The sequence below is a fragment of the Fistularia commersonii genome, chromosome 2 (genome assembly GCF_037954325.1).
Source record: "Fistularia commersonii isolate RoL2024-O1a breed Wild chromosome 2, RoL_Fcom_v1.0, whole genome shotgun sequence".
NCBI classification, from domain to species: domain Eukaryota; kingdom Metazoa; phylum Chordata; class Actinopteri; order Syngnathiformes; family Fistulariidae; genus Fistularia; species Fistularia commersonii.
In genome coordinates this window covers 1894108-1911994 of record NC_141285.1, presented here as the reverse complement: position 1 = coordinate 1911994, position 17887 = coordinate 1894108, and the positions used below count along the sequence as shown (strand labels likewise).

General features: G+C 40.8%; 1 protein-coding gene across 1 annotated transcript; it reads left to right on the top strand.

Annotated features, from left to right (window-relative positions):
- The first annotated feature begins 6425 nt into the window (after positions 1–6425).
- Positions 6426–16744, top strand: kcnk18 (potassium channel, subfamily K, member 18). The gene is made up of 3 exons (XM_086161013.1): positions 6426–6882; positions 9600–9746; positions 15667–16744. Exons 1-3 carry the CDS (start codon positions 6642–6644, stop codon positions 16461–16463), a joined length of 1185 nt encoding a protein of 394 aa, XP_086017139.1. The 5' UTR covers positions 6426–6641; the 3' UTR covers positions 16464–16744.
- The last annotated feature ends 1143 nt before the right edge of the window (positions 16745–17887 follow it).

Genomic DNA, 17887 nt, shown 5'->3' with positions numbered 1-17887 from the left:
AGGAAGGAGTGGGAAATTGTGGACGTACGCAGCTTCCTAAGGACCCGCGGCAATGTTCTCGCCGCTTCTCTCCAGATGACATATTTAGCTAGGCTAAGCTGCTGAAACAGCTCACGGGTTCTGCTAGTTTTAAACAGACACTCGAGTCAAACGCCATGTCGACAGTTTCTTTTCTCAATCATACAAAAGGCCTTCAGAAAACGAAGAAACGCCACAGGCAAGGAGACGCCAGATGTCAACAACCCCGCTACCGCTAAGTAGCAGGTAGCGGCAGGTCACCCCGTCAGGCAGCACAGCTGCGTAAGCCTACGGTGAACAGCCGATGACAAAAAATGGAGCTACGTAAAACTATGTTAGCATAGCAACGCAACGACTTTGACCCACGCTCCCCTCTTTGCGCCATGTATTCGTCTTATTTTGACTTCCGTCTTCAGCGTTAGCCTCCTCCCTTCAATGTTTCAAATGGGAAAGGTTGCAAAAGTTCACACCGTACGCGAAAACAAGTCCAGTGCAACCTCATGACATCACCACCCAGACAGCATTGCAACGTAAACAACAATGGCGGCCGACGAGTGAAAAGGTTTTTGACACAAACCAAAACGTGTTGACAGACTGTATCATCGCTTTTACGTCGCTGGAACAAATATTTACAACTAGTGGTGTAGCTGGAAAGATCTTTGTTGGTCGTTCTCTGTGCAGAAACTCGTCAGCTGACTGCTCACATCATCTCCAAACACACCTTTTTGCGAACACTGAAAATTAAAATTAGCAAAACTTCTGCTCGTATGCTACTATCTCGGTATGTATAAAATCTAATCCCTGTCTTTGGACAATCCCTGTCTTGTCGAAATCTTCTTCTTGTGGCAGCAGGACTTGAATTTCTCCTTCGAAAGAGAAATCAGGTTTGAACCATAAAAGTCACATTATTTTTACACCGATTCCTGACTGATTACTTGCATGTGCAAGGGAAGTTACGGATATCCTCAGGATGTAGGCCTCAGGTTTGCGCAAATTTCTGATGAATCGAGGAGACCGGCATCTCGTGGCTCTTGTGCCAAAGGTGGGTCACGTTCTTTTTAATAGTCGTTCCTCGTATAAACAGGGATTTATCGGCCTCGGATAGCTTTCCTCCTGTTTCATGAGTCACAGTCACACAATCGCACATCTGAGTCGCTTGCCTTTAAAAGCATTTACCGAGCCAGTTTCCAGCCCATCAGCTGCGGAATGGTGTTGCTGTTCGATGCGGTGACTAATGAACGGCGAGCCGGTGTTTATGTTGCGATGACACACGGCAGACGCAGACCACCTGGTCGTCGCCTCCTCCGCGAGCTTACGAGCCAATTATGGTCACGGCGTTAAAGCGAGGAGATCGGCTCCAGTTGCACTGTTGAATCTGGGATAACGGCTGGTAAACAGAGATCCCGATGAATGAGATGTAGGAGACGAGTATAAACTTTGCCGCATTATTGCATGTTAACACATCGTGTCCGGCTTAAAATACTGTCAGACACCAACGGGCCGGTTTAAAAAAAACAAACAAACATTATTAAGGTTCTGTTCAGCAGGTTTTAGGATGATGAGTCTGCTGAGAATAGCGCAGATTGACAAATACTTTCCCCGTCAATATTTCCAGCCTCTTAACACAATCTGTTGCCATGGCGATCCGACTCAGCCCAACTATCCTCATCGATGAGGCGGCGATGCGCTCGGATCTCGGGAGGGCTGTCCATTCAGGATCATTTTTGTCCATCCCAACCGCTGTGTCATGATTTTCAGCATTCGCCTGATTCAAACGCAAGAACATTGAGGAGGTAAGGTGTTTATTTACGAGGGAAGTGAATGGAAGACTGCTGGATCCCGGTTGCCTCTGGGGTCGAGTCAAGGGAGTCTCAGGAACTTGCGAAGAAAGGCGATCGGAATTGCGAGAGTCTCAGGAACTAGGAACTTGCAAGGAAAGGCAATCGAAGTGGCGGGAGTCTCAGGAACTTGTGAGGAAAGGCGATCAGAGTTGTGGGAGTCTCAGGATCTAGGAACTTTTGTAGAAGGGGGATCTGAGTCACAGGAGTCTCAAGAACTTGTGAGGAAAGGCAATCAGAGTCACGGGAGTCCCAGGAACTTGTAATTAAAGGAGATCAGAGTTGGGGGAGTCTCAAGATCTAGGAACTTTTGTGGAAAGGCGATCTGAGTTGCAGGAGTCTCAGGAACTTGCAAGGAAAGGCGATCTGAATCGCGGGAGTCCCAGGAACTTGTGAGGAAAGGCGATCAGAGTCGCTGGAGTCTCAGGAGTCTAAGGAACTTGCAAGGAAAGGGAACCAGAGTCACGCGAGTCTCAGGAACTTGTGAGGAAAGGGGATCTGAGTTGGGGGAGTCTCGAGATCTAGGAACTTTTGTGGAAAGGCGATCTGAATCGCGGAAGTCTCAGAACTCGGAACTTTTGAGGAAAGGTGATCAGAGTTGCGGGAGTCCCAGGTGTCTCAGGAACTTACGAGGACAGGCGATCAGAGTTGTGGGAGACTCAAGATCTAAGAATTTTTCTGGAAAGGCAATCTGAGTCACGGGAGTCTCAGGAACTCAAAACTTTTGAGGAAAGGCGATCGTAGTCGCTGGAGTCTCAGGAACTTACAAGGACAGGCGATCAGAGTTGCGGGAGTCTCAGGAATTTTGAGGAAAGGCGATTAGAGTTGCGGGAGTCTCAGGAACTCCGAATTTGCAAGGAAAGGTGATCAGAGTTGCATGAGTCTTAGGAATTTTGAGGAAAGGCGATTAGAGTTGTGGGAGTCTCAGGAGGAAAGATGATAGGCGTGGCGGGAGTCTTAGGAACTAGGCACTTGCGAGGAAAGGCGAGATGTAGAATTCTGGACTCGGCAACAAGGAACTGACAACCTCTGATCCCATCAGGCCGTTGCTGGTTCAGACTGCTGTCCCACTACCAAAGCGCTAATCGCACTCCTTGCGCAGCCAGAGTACATCAACAGACCACAAGATGATGGACGGTGAACTGCATTAGTTGTGGAGATCCCCGCCCCTAAGTGCTTCAGCGTCCGGCTCCACGCTGACTTTTCCCCAACGATATTCCAAATATGAAACCTAATTGTTGTGAGGTATTTACAAAGCATTCCCCCGCCCCTGCTCCCTCCCTCAGTTATTCCCTCTACAAATACACTCCGGCACCTGTTGCGCGGCGACGGGTGCAGATGGCCGTTTGTTTTTAGAACGGAAAAGAGCGGCGGTGATGTTAGACTACATGTGCAGGGCGGTGCAGATCAGGGAGCAGCTCAGTAATGCAAAGGCCATTTCCCCCTTCACTCTGGACTGCGGTTTGAACAAACTCACAAGTTACTATCCGTGAAGTATCACATTTCCACAAGTCATCTTCAGTCGATGACTGTTTTTTCTCATTGGAAATTTGAACATGATATGTAAGTACGTGGTTTCTTATGAGAGAAAAACTCATAATGCGTGCAATATAGCCCAGACTCCTCTGAACTCAGGGGAAAAAAAACAATTTGGCCAAATTACGTTTATTTCTCTGGCAGTTTCAAACCCACGGGAGTCATTTTCTGCAGAAAGAACAATCCCACTTCCTTTTGTGATCAATCTTTTGCTCGCCGGTGGAAAACTAAGCATTAATACTTCCAGCATACTTTGCCAAGATATATAACATTGGTCAACCGTCAACAAAGTAAAGACGAGGACATACTTTTCTGAACTTCCCGTCTCTCACCTTAATGCTTTTTCAATAAATAAATCATTATTTTTCGGATGATTAATTTGAATTTTAGTCCCGTTGGATACTGGCGGAGAACCAGACCGGAGATCTCCGTTTCCCTTTCGCAGAAGCTCGATAAGCACCAACACCCCTGCGACCCCGAGTGCAAGATAAGCATGAGAGATAAAGAAGAAATCTTCTTCTCGTGTCTGTGGAGGTTCTCAGTCATCCAGGTGAATTATTGTCCAAATCTTCTCAACTGGACTTGAGTTTGTCCACTTGAAGACGTTTCACCCTTCATCTGGGAGGTTTCTTTAGTTCTAATGACCAACAAGGAGTTTCCCAATACAACAAAACAGTCAAAACAGATAAACCATCTCTGAGCCGCGGAGGGAACCTCAGACATGACCTTTCACAAACGTATAACGTACTGGGATCGATACCAAGACGGATTTGCAAACACGGACCAGGACCTTCCGCACCCTCCGAACAACCGGGAACCGGCGACACCACCAGAACCAGCCCACGCTAACTTCCACACGAGCCTCGGTTCATGCCATCCAACAGGTTGGAACCGAAGCCTCTCGGATGAAGGCTGAAGCGTCTTCAAGTGAGGAAACTCTAGTCCAGTTGCCGAGACAGGAGGACTTGATTTTCTTCCCTTGAAGACGTTTCAATCATGACCTGCATGACTGAGCACTTCCACAAACGCTAAAGATCACATGTCAAACTCGAGGCCTGAGGGCCAAATGTGGCTCACAAAAACATCTCAAAAGGTCTGATTGTTTTACAATAAATAAGCCAAACGTGTGCATTGAGCATAAACTAAAATTGAGAAAGACAAATGATCAATAAATGTTCAGGAAGAGAAAAGATGCAAAGGTGCAAAGATTAAAACGATGAAGTGACACTCCACCGTTTTTCATCAACAACTAATCATTAATATTATTAAAAGCCTTCTTTAGGTTGTATCAATACTGCCACACAATACTTACATTAGAAATATAGTACATTAAATACTGTACATTTGACAATGATATGCTCATCTGAATTATGCTGAGGGTAAATGAAAATGTTTGTTTCAGGTTACATTTTTTTACCCTCCAGAATGAGCAAACAATGAAATCAATTTAGTGAAACATTAAATTGATTTTATTGTTTTTTGTTCTTTTATTATCATCTAAACCACACGTGTCAAACTCAAGGCCCGCGGGCCAAAAGTGGCCCGCCGAGTTATTTTGAGTGGCCCGCCAGAACGTCTTAAAAGGTCTGATTGTCTTAAAATAAATAAGTCAAACGCGTGCTTTGACCAGAAACTACATTTCCAACAACTCATGCCGATCACGTTACCCAACAAGTGACGGCAACCCGCCATTAGATCGCAGTGAATCCACATCAATGTGGAATTGAGAAATGCAAATGATCCCTAAATGTCCAGGAAGAGAAAAGTAGCTTTTTCAAGAAAGAAGGGAAAACATGTTTGTGCTTCCAGTAGAAAGAGTCTTTTGCGTTACGAGGCAGCGTCGCTTGTCAAAGAGTTCAATCTACATCGGCATTTTGACATCAAACACGGAGCTAAGTATGCTAAAGTTAGCATTCCGGAAAAATAACAAATTGTCCAAGAATTAAAAGCTAAACTAAGATGGCAGCAGAATGTGTTCACCAAAAACACTGCAGCAGTGAAAGCTAGCTTTGGAACAGCGCAAATCTTTTTTTTTTTTACATCTATGCAAATGCATATGTAACATTTTAGGATAAAATTTCCTTTCAATGAATTTAACATGAAGGAGGAATTACATTTATTTTAAATTTAAATGAAGTTACATTGATACTGTTACTGTTACATGCGAGGGCAGCCATGACGCTGATGTGGCCCCTCGGTGCAAGAACGAGACTTAATATCAACAAAAACATAATTTTTGAATAGAAAATGAATGCATATAGTTTTATAGTTTTATCACTTGTTTACTAAGACACTTTATAGTTTCACTGAGACACTTTATAGTTTATAGTTTATTTTTATTTCTGATTCTGCCTTTTCTTTTTATTATTTATTACTGTTGTTTTTTCTGTAACTCTGGCACAACAATTTCCTTCGGGATTAATAAAGTTGTTCTTATCTTATCTTATCTTATCTTATCTTATCTTATCTTATCTTATCTTATGTACTGACATGCATGTATAGTTCCCTGCACTTTCCTTGATTATTTCATTTTATTAAAGTGGGTGCATTCGGTGCATCGCGTCGTTCATCGTAAACTGAACGACAAAAGAAAAACATCTTCACCGAACTCATATATTTACAAAATACCGTGTTTCTTGTCAGGCGTCTCCGATTTAAAGGGCGACGCAAACAGCGAGAATGACTTTACGGGGAATCGGGAGACATGTTGACCCCCCCCCAAAAAAACTGCCCCCGGTGGCCGGAATACGGCATTTTGGGCGATTTTACCGCTAGAAACCCGCATGACGGGGGAGGAGGGGCCGATCGGGACGTCCCGGTGAGGGGGTTGCAAGGAGGGGTCAAGGCCCGAAGATGAAGATGATGACCTACGATGTCACACAGGGATAAAGTATGGGCGTCATAAAGCAGCGGGGAAGTGGGCGGTGGTGTTTGGGGGGGATGATGTCAAGCAGGAAAGCTGTCATCGGGGTCGGAAACAGCTTTAAAAGGCACCGTCTCCGCTTTAAACTGCTTCCACTTCCATGGAGGAGGACGGGGGGGTTCATTAACGGGAGAGATATGGACATCCGGTTGGGTGTGAGCGTGGACGCCGTTCCTCTGGTGGACGTCGGTCAGGAGAGGCGGTAATAATAAGGTCCAGTCGATAAAGGGGGCTCCCGGGAGACAGACCCTCCCCGACCGGTGGATGGATGCTGCTCATTCCTGCTTCGGAGTGAAGACGCCGCAGGAGGAGGTGGAGGGGTGAAGATGAGGAGGGTATCGCTGGAGATGGGGGACGACCTCGCCGCCAGGAAGCCGTCGGGGACGTGCGCCGGGCGCTTCTGGAGGATTCTCCCGCACCTGATGCTGTGCTTGTCCCTGGTGCTGTACGCCGGGCTGGGAGCGCTGCTCTTCCAGCGCATCGAGGGCGGCGACGGGCCGGCCGCCAACACCGCCGAGTTCCACGAGTTCCTCAACCGGATCATCAGCACCGTCCAGGAGGCCAAAGGTAACCACAGCCGAGGACGCTTAGAGACGTTTGAATTATGCTTATTTAGATTTAAAAATTCCTTTTCTTCTGCTTCTATTATTATTTTTTAGTAGTAGTAATGGTAGTAGTGGTAGCATAATGAAAATTTTTATTATCATTGTTTACTACTTGTAGCAGTAGTTATCATTAACTATAGAGTTAACTATATATTTAACTGTGTTGCAGTTATTATTATTATTGCTATTATTATTAGCAGTATTAGTATAATGGATTTTTTTATTATTATTGTTTTTTTTTGTTTCCTGTTTTCGTCCTTGTTCATTTTTTGCTCTCTTTTTATTGCCTCTTTTATTTGTATTTATAATATAGTATTTATACTATATTTATTGATATTGCCATTGTTGCGCTGCTGTGACAAAATAGTTTCCTCTATTGGGGTCAATAAGGTATATTCTTATTCTTATTCTTATTCTTATTCTTATTCTTATTCTTATTCTTATTCTTATTCTTATTCCACCATCCTGCACTCACGGTTGTTTATCATCATCATTATTATTATTATTATTTCATTATTAAAGTGTTGAATTATTATATTAAAATGTGCAATTTAGGCTTTGCTTCCCAAAAAAGTCCCACTTTTGAATAATTACTTCCAAATAATGACTTCCAAAAGTTGAAAGGGCAACTCAAGCTGAGGTACAATATTGTGGTGATAACAGCTTCGTCACAAAGTGACAGCAAAATATGGACTGATTTATTTTGAAAATAATAAACGTAATAATAATAATCATAACAATAACACAATAATAATAGTGAAGTAATAATGTGGTTGCAAAGTAAAATGACCAGGTTTGAAACACCATTACAGCAAAACTAGAAATTAAAATGAAAAACCAAAAAAAGAAAATAATCCTAAATTATAATAATAGTAAGATAATAATGCGGCCTTACCAGCAAAACTAGAGATTATAATAAAAAAAAGCACAAGTTTGAAATTAATGAAAATCATAATGATAATAATAATGACAGAAAAAAAAGATTTGCAATCTGAGTAAACTACTCAAAGCATGTAGTCCAGCAAGTGGCAGCATATAAGTATAAATAATAAATCCTCCCCGCTCCCATGACAGAATATCCCATGCGTAAACTGTGACATTGAAATGCAAAAAGAAAACTGTCAGCACGGCCGTGAAAATAAGCGTATAATGGAAGCGCGGCTGCGTCACGTGCACGTCCGGGGCGTGAACCTCAGAATCAAACAAAACAAACAGCGAGGATAAAGAAACATTTTGCATCCTGCATTTTATGGTAAATGTCACCCGCGTGACCCCGAAAAAAACATCAAAGTAATTTCCCACCGCGACGGCGAGATCTTATTATACCATATCATTGGGAGGCCTGAGGCATTTTCCAGCGTACACACACACACACACACACACACACACACACAAAATGAGATTTTTCTAATCCATCTAATCTAATGTATGACACTTCAACAGGTCCTCCGAGTGACATCGACGCTAAAATGACAAAAGCGACGCAACCAAACACGCCGATGACTTTCCGTCAGATCTCTGCGTCTAATTTCCCATCGACGAAATTGACCAGATTTCTTTTTTTTCCCGCCATAGATTCCCCGGATTTGAGTTTGCATGGTTTCTCCCACCATCCAAAAACATGCAGACGGTTTATCCGACACCCTTTATTGCTGCGACCGGTGAACGGTTTGTTTCTATAAGTGGCCCCGTGATTGACGGGTGAACTTGCTCGGTGACAGCTGTGGTACGCTCCGATCTCCCCCCACCCCCGCAATCCTCGCTAAGTGGTACAGGCAAAGAAAATAAAATACGAGAAGAAAAGAGCAAAGAGCGACAACAAAACGTTTCCTGTCGTCTAATATTAGCCGAGACAAACATGAGCATGCAGAGCAGCTGCCGGCTTCTAATGAGCTGCCCGACCAACGCCTGCAAAGGATCCCAGATTATTTCCAGCTCTCATGTCAATAAATCAAAAATATATTTAAATCTAATTATCATCTGTCAAATGTTGTCATTCAAAAGCTGACATTCAGTTTGGCATTTTAGTAAAAATGATGAAACCAGTATTTTCTATCCTTTAAATTCAGAGAAAAAAAGTGTAATATAACACCATATAATATAATATAATATAATATAATATAATATAATATAATATAATATAATATAATATAATGAACAATAATATGAAATATTACATAACATTTAAATATTATATTATATTTTTATATTACACTTTTTTTTACAATAATGATATAATGAACAATAATATGAAATATTACATAACATTTAAATATTATATTATATTATATTATATTATATTATATTATATTATATTATCATTATGATCAATTATTTAAGACAATTCATATTTCATTGTATTCTTATTCTTCCTCCTTTCTACTATTATCTATTACTGTTATGTTTTTTACTTGAAACTCTGGCACAACAATTTCCTTCGGGATAAATAAAGTTGTTCTCATCTCATCTCATTTCTCACCTCAAAACAAAAATGAACGTATGAGCGAATAACCAAACCCTCCAAATGATTCATTTGTTTATGTATCTCGGGGTCACGGCTGGAATTTGACTTTACTCGCTTGTCTCAAGGGTCGATCTTTGCTTTTAGAATTAAAATAAAGTACTAAACATGCTCAAAATTGACTCTGAATACCATTTATTTATGTGATTCCCTCTCAGACAACGCCAACGGCACCCAACAGAGCATCGTGAAGGCGCTGGAGAGGAAGATGCAAGGGGAGTTCAAGTCCATCTGGCTCCAGACTCCCAAAAGATGGACCTTCTTCGGCTCCATGTTTTTCTGCTGCACGGTCTTTACGACCGTCGGTGAGTGAATCGTCCATTTCCCCTTCGACGCGGCGGAGATGTGAGATAATGAACACGTGGTTCAGTAGGAGAAAGCCCATATATGGGCAAAGCATCCTGGGACTGCAAAAGCGTCTTAGATCATATATCATGATTTATTTTCCAGCTGGTCGGGCGACTTCTTCCATAAAGTCTAAATGACGACAAAGTTTTGTTGGTGGGTTTTTAAATGAATGTGTCAGTTTTTTTAGTCGCGTTGGCACGACTTTATAGTTTGTCAGGGTTTTTATATTACATTACATTACATTGCATTTGGCAGACGCTTTTATCCAAAGCGACTTACAATAGAAGACATAGGCACTGCAAATACACTTGCAAATACAAGATGCACAGGAAATATACAGAACAGTAAGCTTGGGTTAGTGAGGGTTTTTTTTTTTTTTTTTTTTTTAATGGACAGAGACACACAAACGTACACACACACACACACACACACACACATTGCACAGCCTAACTTGCTGCAAGGGTTTTATTCCATTTCTTGAAATTTAATTAAAATTAAACAACACATCGATGCTTGTGTTTCATGCCATTGATAATTCCATTTCATTTTTTTTTTTTTTTTTACTTTCTTTTTTTATGTTCATAAATGAAACCTTCAATCTTTCATCAATCAGCGGATATCTTAACAAATCACTGTGCCCTTGCAATAATGTGTTTTATCTCCTCTCGCCCGGGAATGCAGTTAAACCGCGACGTGATGCTCGGCGATTTTGAGTTTCCTCATCGCCGCGGTGATTCTGCTGCTGCTTTCCGTCAACAAACGTTTGTGGTTTGGGAATGAATCATTACCTCCTGGTTTGCCCGAGCAACGAAAACCACGGCATCATTCAGTTGGATAATGCAAGTATGAGCAGATCAGATTCGGAGGGCGTGGATTCATGTTCATCTAATGGCAGATTTAATCATCTTTGCCACATCAAGACTTTTATTTGCATCCTCCTTGCAAATTAATATCTGAGAATGATTAAAAACTGGGGTGTATATCATCGCTTGCATTCTGACCGTCTAACTCTTAAGACATTTTTGACAGCAAATCAAAAATGAACCGTTTGTTTAGTTCTAATGGACTTGGAAAGCACTTACAGAAAGGTATAAATAATGGTAATTCAATGTTTTAAAATGATTTTTCACAACACATGTGTGACAACCAGGCAGCATAAGGCAGTGGTTTGCAATTGTAACATTAACACTATATATTATATTATATTATATTATATTATATTATATTATATTATATTATATTATATTATATTATATTATAAGGATGAAGAGTGGAAAAGCAGTTGGTCCTGATGATATACCTGTGGAGGTGTGGAAGTGTCTAGGAGAGGCAGCGGTAGATTTTCTGACTAGATTATTCAACAGGATCTTAGAGAGTGAGAAGATGCCTGAAGAATGGAGACAAAGTGTGATGGTGCCTATTTTTAAGAATAAAGGGGATGTGCAGAATTGTGGCAACTATAGAGGGATAAAGTTGATGAGCCATACAATGAAGTTATGGGAAAGAGTAGTGGAAACTAGACTGAGAGCAGAAGTCAGCATTTGTGAACAGCAGTATGGCTTCATGCCTAGGAAGAGTACTACAGACGCAGTATTTGCGTTGAGAATGCTAATAGAAAAGTACAGAGAAGGCCAGAGGGAGCTGCGTTGCGTTTTTGTAGACCTAGAAAAGGCATATGACAGGGTGCCAAGAGAGGAGCTCTGGTATTGTATGAGGAAGTCTGGAGTGGCAGAGAAGTATGTTAGACTGGTGCAGGACATGTATGCTCGCTGTGAGACACTGGTACGGTGTGCTGCAGGGGTAACAGAGAAGTTCAAGGTGGAGGTGGGACTCCCATCAGGGATCAGCTCTGAGCCCCTTCTTGTTCGCAGTGGTGATGGACAGGCTGACAGATGAGGTTAGACAGGAATCCCCCTGGACCATGATGTTTGTAGATGACATTGTGATCTGTAGTGAGAGCAGACAACAGGTAGAGGAAAATCTAGAGAGGTGGAGGTATGCTCTGGAAAGGAGAGGAATGAAGGTTAGTCGCAGCAAGACAGAATATATGTGTGTGAATGAGAGGAACTCGGGTGGAACGGTGAGGCTACAGGGAGTGGAGATCAAGAAGCTGGAGGATCTCAGGTACTTAGGGTCAACAGTCCAGAGTGTTGGAGAGTGCGGAAAAGAGGTGAAGAGACGGTCCAAGCAGGTTGGAATGGGTGGAGAAAAGTGTCAGGGGTATGAAGAGATAGAAGACTATCGGCCAGAATAAAAGGAAAGGTGTACAAGACAGTGGTGAGACCAGCGATGATGTTTGGACTAGAAACTGTTACAATGACCAAAAGACAGCAGGCAGAACTAGAGGTTGCAGAGATGAAGATGTTGAGGTTCTCTTTGGGAGTGACCAGGATGGAGAGGATCAGGAATGAGTCTATCAGAGGAACGGCACATGTTAGATGTTTTGGAGAGAAGGTCAGAGAAGCCAGACTGAGATGGTTGGGTCATGGACAGAGGAGGGAGAGGGAATATATTGGTAGACGGATGCTGGAGTTGGAGCTGCCAGGCAAGAGGTCTGGAGGAAGACCAAAGAGAAGATTCATGGACGTAGTGAGAGAAGATATGAAGGTAGTTGGTGTGAGAGAGGAGGATACAGAGAATCAGGTTAGATGGAGAAAGTTGACTCGCTGTGGCGACACCTGAAGGGAAAAGCCGAAAGAAGAAGAAGAAGAAGAAGAAGAAGAAGATATACAGATAGCGCTAACATCAGTCCTCATTGGTTCGCAATCCAACCCCATGACGTTTTTTTGGGGACTTTTTTTTTTTTTTGGGCACGTGAGGAGAATTCAGTTGTCGGCATCTACGCGGTAAATCATATCCGAGGGAATATCAATGACGAATCAGCGCGTTCCTTAGAATTCATTATAAATGGGAGGGAGGCAGCTAATGGCTAATGGCTAATGGTTGGGTGGAAATGGGAATCCCACAGTGCACTAAAGATAAAAACACTCTCCCAGGCTTTTTACATCACTGAAGAAAGAGCTTGTTAGTGGCTGGAAGAATATTGTCTTACTTTTTGTAATCGGAAACTTAATTCATCTCTTCGCCACCGGCGTAATATGATGACAGATAAAGCGGCCGCCCGTTTTCTTTTGGGGAGATATTTAATCCCTGGAATGGAGCGGCGCCGCACTTGGTTTTCATTTCTTGGTTTCAAGTTTTTGAACACGGTCACATCTACGGTTCATTAACGGCCTTGAATTAAGAAAACATTTGTCGTCCCTGCCGGATCAAAAACCCCAAAGCGAAGATTTGAAGCAAAAGAAGAACCTCCTCGGACACATTAACATCGCGGTTATCAGTTATATCGCGAGCGCTTTTTAACGCACTTTGAGTGCATCACAGCGGGTCGGTCGATTCCACACCGCGAGAAAGGATTTGCAATTTATTCGTTCATTTGTTGCTGCATCCGATCACAGCTGCCACTGGGGAGCGGTTGCCGGTAAACAACTGGGAAATTGTATTATGGACTGAAATTTAACATAGCAGTACTCAAGTGTTATAAAAAATATTATATAAATATTTGTATTAATATGATAAATGAATAATCCAATAAATCACACAATAATATCTAAAATATAATATAAAATAATATCCAATAACGAATAAGTAAATCAATAAAATAAATATAATCATATTCATATAAATATAAAAGTATTTCTTTTCTGTGCTTTGCTGCCCTCCGTAGACACAACCTCTAAAATGGATTTGATGACAAAAATAAACTTGTACTGATTTTCTAAACACACACATGAAAAAGAAAATGTTTAGACACATTTTGGGTGCTCAACGTCAAGACGGTTATTATACAGAACTCTGATCATTTATAAATATTAGTATTATTTATTCAAATATTTCCGGCATTCTTATTTTGTGTAAGGGTATTTATATCGCCATTCAGATTTTTTGTAATTATTTGTAAAGCCGCCTATTTTCAACAGATAACTTCTCCTCCATCTCTTTCCCCGTCAATCCCAGCGATAGAAGGACTAAAATCATGCGTCGAAGCTTTGTAGCCTGGCCTCTTTTGCGCCTGATGTCCCGGCCCGTCGTCCCAACAGTCAAACTCACAGTCTTATTCCCTAAAAACACTGAGTCCACCTCCGAAATTCAAAACGACCAAAACGCTCCTTGCAGATCAGCCGTACATCCACAAATGCCGACCCGCCTCCCATGTATTTTTGATATATACTGTAAATGTAGAGCCATTTTGGTCCCGACCATTTGCACAATAGTGCACAATTTTGTAATTCATTTATATATATATATATATATATATATATATATATATATATATAATTCCCTTTTTTTTCTCTCTTTTATTTCTTTTTAACTTTTATTTTATTTTTCCTATTTATTTTTCTTTAACTTTCCAACTTGGATGCCCCCCAAGAGTTTTTGGTCCTGACCATTTGCACAATAGTGCACAATTATGTGATTTATTTATATATATATATATATATATATATATATATATATATATATAATTCCCTTTTTTTTCTCTGTTTTATTTCTTTTTAACTTTTATTTTATTTTTCTTATTCATTTTTCCTTAACTTTCCAACTTGGATGCCCTCCAAGAGTTTTTGGTCCTGACCAGAAACGGACGGAATCGGAAAAACTATTTGACCCAGAGGGGCGATTGGGGGCATCCAAGTTGGAAAGCTTAAAGAAAAATAAATAGGAAAAATGAAATAAAAGTTAAAAAGAAGTAAAAGAGAGAAAAAAGGGAGTTATATATATATATATATATATATTTATAAAAAAAATACAAAATTGTGCACTATTGTGCAAATGGTTGGGACCAAATAAACTTTCCAACTTGGATGCCCCCCAAGAGTTTTTGGTCCCGACCATTTGTACAATAGTGCACAATTTTGTAATTTATTTATAAATATATATATATATATATATACATATATAACTCCCTTTTTTCTCTCTTTTACTTCTTTTTAACTTTTATTTTATTTTTCCGATTTATTTGTCTTGAACTTTCCAACTTGGATGCCCCCCAAGAGTTTTTGGTCCCAACCATTTGCACAATAGTGCACAATTTTGTAATTTATTTATAAATGTATATATATATATGTATATATATATATATATATATATATAAATAATTCCCTTTTTTTCTCTCTTTTTTTTTTTTTTTTTTTTACTTTTATTTCATTTATCTTATTCTTTTTCCTTAACTTTCCAACTTGGATGCCCCCCAAGAGTTTTTGGTCCTGACCAGAAATGGACGGAATCGGAAAAACTATTTGACCCAGAGGGGCGATTGGGGGCATCCAAGTTGGAAAGCTTAAAGAAAAATAAATAGGAAAAATAAAATAAAAATTAAAAAGAAGTAAAAGAGAGAAAAAAGGGAGTTTTATATATATATATATATATATATATATATATATATTTATAAAAAAATTACAAAATTGTGCACTATTGTGCAAATGGTCGGAACCTAATAAACTTTCCAACTTGGATGCCCCCCAAGAGTCGTCCCAACCATTTGCACAGTAGTGCACAATTTTGTAATTTATGTATTTATATATATATATATATATATATATATATATATATATATATATATATATATATATAATTCCCTTTTTTTGTCTCTTTTATTACTTTTTAACTTTTATTTTATTTTTTCTACTTATTTTTCTTTAACTTTCCAACTTAGATGCCCCCCAATCGCCCCTCTGGGTCCAATACTTTTTCCGATTCCGTCCGTTTCCGGATCGTCCGACGGATCGCCCCGATTTCCCGAACTCTTGGGAAACGCACAAACGGTAAAAGCTCGGATCGGAAATGTCACCAAATTACTTTTTTTTCCCCCCGCAGGCTACGGCGAGATTTATCCGGTCACTCTGCCCGGGAAGATTGTGTGTGTCCTGTACGCCATGGTGGGGATCCCCCTCATGCTCCTGGTCATCCTGGACGTCGGAGACTTCCTGGCGATGATGATGTCCAGGGCGTACGCTCGCATTCACTCCTGCGGCAAGACGGCCTTCTACCCCGACCCTTTGGCGCGGGAGTTGGAGGATTTCAACAACCTCGAAGACGGCGTCGTGGTTTTCAACCAGGACGCGGTGGTGCGAGAACCGCTCGACATCCGGCAGGTGATGCGCACTCAAGCGGACGCCAAGCGGAAGTCCATTAACGCCCAGATAAACGTGGAGATCTTTGAGAAGATCCTCGCCAGAGAGAATTTACTGAGGAAGAAACCTTTGATAAAAAGTTTCTCCTGCCCCGAGTTGAACCGCCTGCCGCCTCCCCCGAAAGGCTACGCCATATGGGATTTTAGCGGCTTAGGGGACGGGATGGAAACGCTGGACGTGCCGTTCCTGCTCATTATCTTCATCATGTTTGCGTACATTCTCTTCGGAGGTTTGATCCTGCCGTTGTGGGAAACGCAATTCGAGGGATTCGACCCGTACTACTTCTGCTTCATCACGCTCACCACCATCGGCTTCGGCGACATCGTCCCGAACCACCCCAACTACTTCATGGTCACCTCGCTCTTCATCATCGTCGGTATGGCCATCATGTCCATGGCGTTCAAGCTCAGCCAGACGCGAATCGTCAGCTGCTACCGCCAGTGCATCAAGTTCATTAGCAGGGGGAACGTTGACATTTAAAACCCCTGGTGTCGGATTCCGGTCCTCGTTTGCAAGCATGGGCGAAATACGAAAAAAAAAAACAAGCGTGCGATCCTCTCTAACCTTTGGTAATCTTGGAAAATAAAAATTGCATCGACGTTTAAATGGCTCGCATCTAAAAACTCCTCGGACTGGGATGTCGTTTCCTTGACAACGAGATACCGCGTGTTGATCTGCAGCTGATGTGTAACAAATGTGTCAATCCATCACATGAGATTTAATTTTTGTCGTATCAGGCTTCTTTTTTTTTATTTACTATTTACAAGTCATTTGGATACATATATTTCAGAATAAAAAATTCCTGTTTTGCAACACGGTTTGACTGTCTTTTTTTGATTCTACTGAACTTTTAATTATCATTAAAATGAAATTATTATTATTAATTAAAATGACTGAACCAATCCTTTTGAGACCCCTAAAATTTTTGCAAAAGTGCTTTACAAAATATTGAAAAAAAAAAAAATGAAGTGGGTTATGACGCAACATCATCAAGACAAAAAAAAAAAAAAAATCAAACTACTGTTTTCATTAAGAAGCAAGAAAAAATAATTCAAACAATCTTCTCTAAATACAGGATGTTCTGGTTCTGGTTTTAAAGGCCGGATCATTCAGAGGAGTTGGACCAGAAAGCAATTAGTTAATGCCATTTGGTTTTCGGCTTCCCCTGCTGTGCTTGATGCTAATTCAACTTTTTGGCTTTCACTAGAAAAATCGGGAAAAAAATTAGATTGTAATTTCTTCTCAGCTTGCCTTAGAATAAAAATAAGATAAGAATTTTATGACATCTGGTATTGTATGGGGAAATCTGGCGTGTCAGAGAAGTATGTTCGACTGGTGCAGGACATGTATGCTCGCTGTGAGACAGTGATGTGCTTTAGGGGTAACAGGGAAGTTCAAGGTGGAGGAACAAGGAATGTCTTCTTGAAGATAAGATAAACAAGAATAAAAATCGATAAAAACAAAAAACAGCATGGATGAGAATATCTAGCATCCCTCACTGCACCTTCAATATTTCACCCCAGCGTTGGGGCAAAGGATAGAAAATGACAATTTATGTCATAGAAAATACAATTAAATCACTAAACGGAGATGTTTTTTCCTCTAGCCTCAAGAAACACCGTCTCCATCGTGATTTCAGCGACTTGTGTGGAATATACGACTAATTTCTTTCGATTTTTCCACCTTTTCCGACGTCCACTTTTTTTTTTCTCCGCCCTTCGACAGGACCACAACAACATTTCTCTCTCCGGCACATTCATACATATTCATTTATGGTACAAGAGTGCTTGGCAAACTATTAAAAATGTAATGAAAATAAAAACAAGAAAATCAAAAAAATAAGTCGCAAATGAAAATGATAAATATACATACGAATATAATATACAAATCATACACGAAAAATA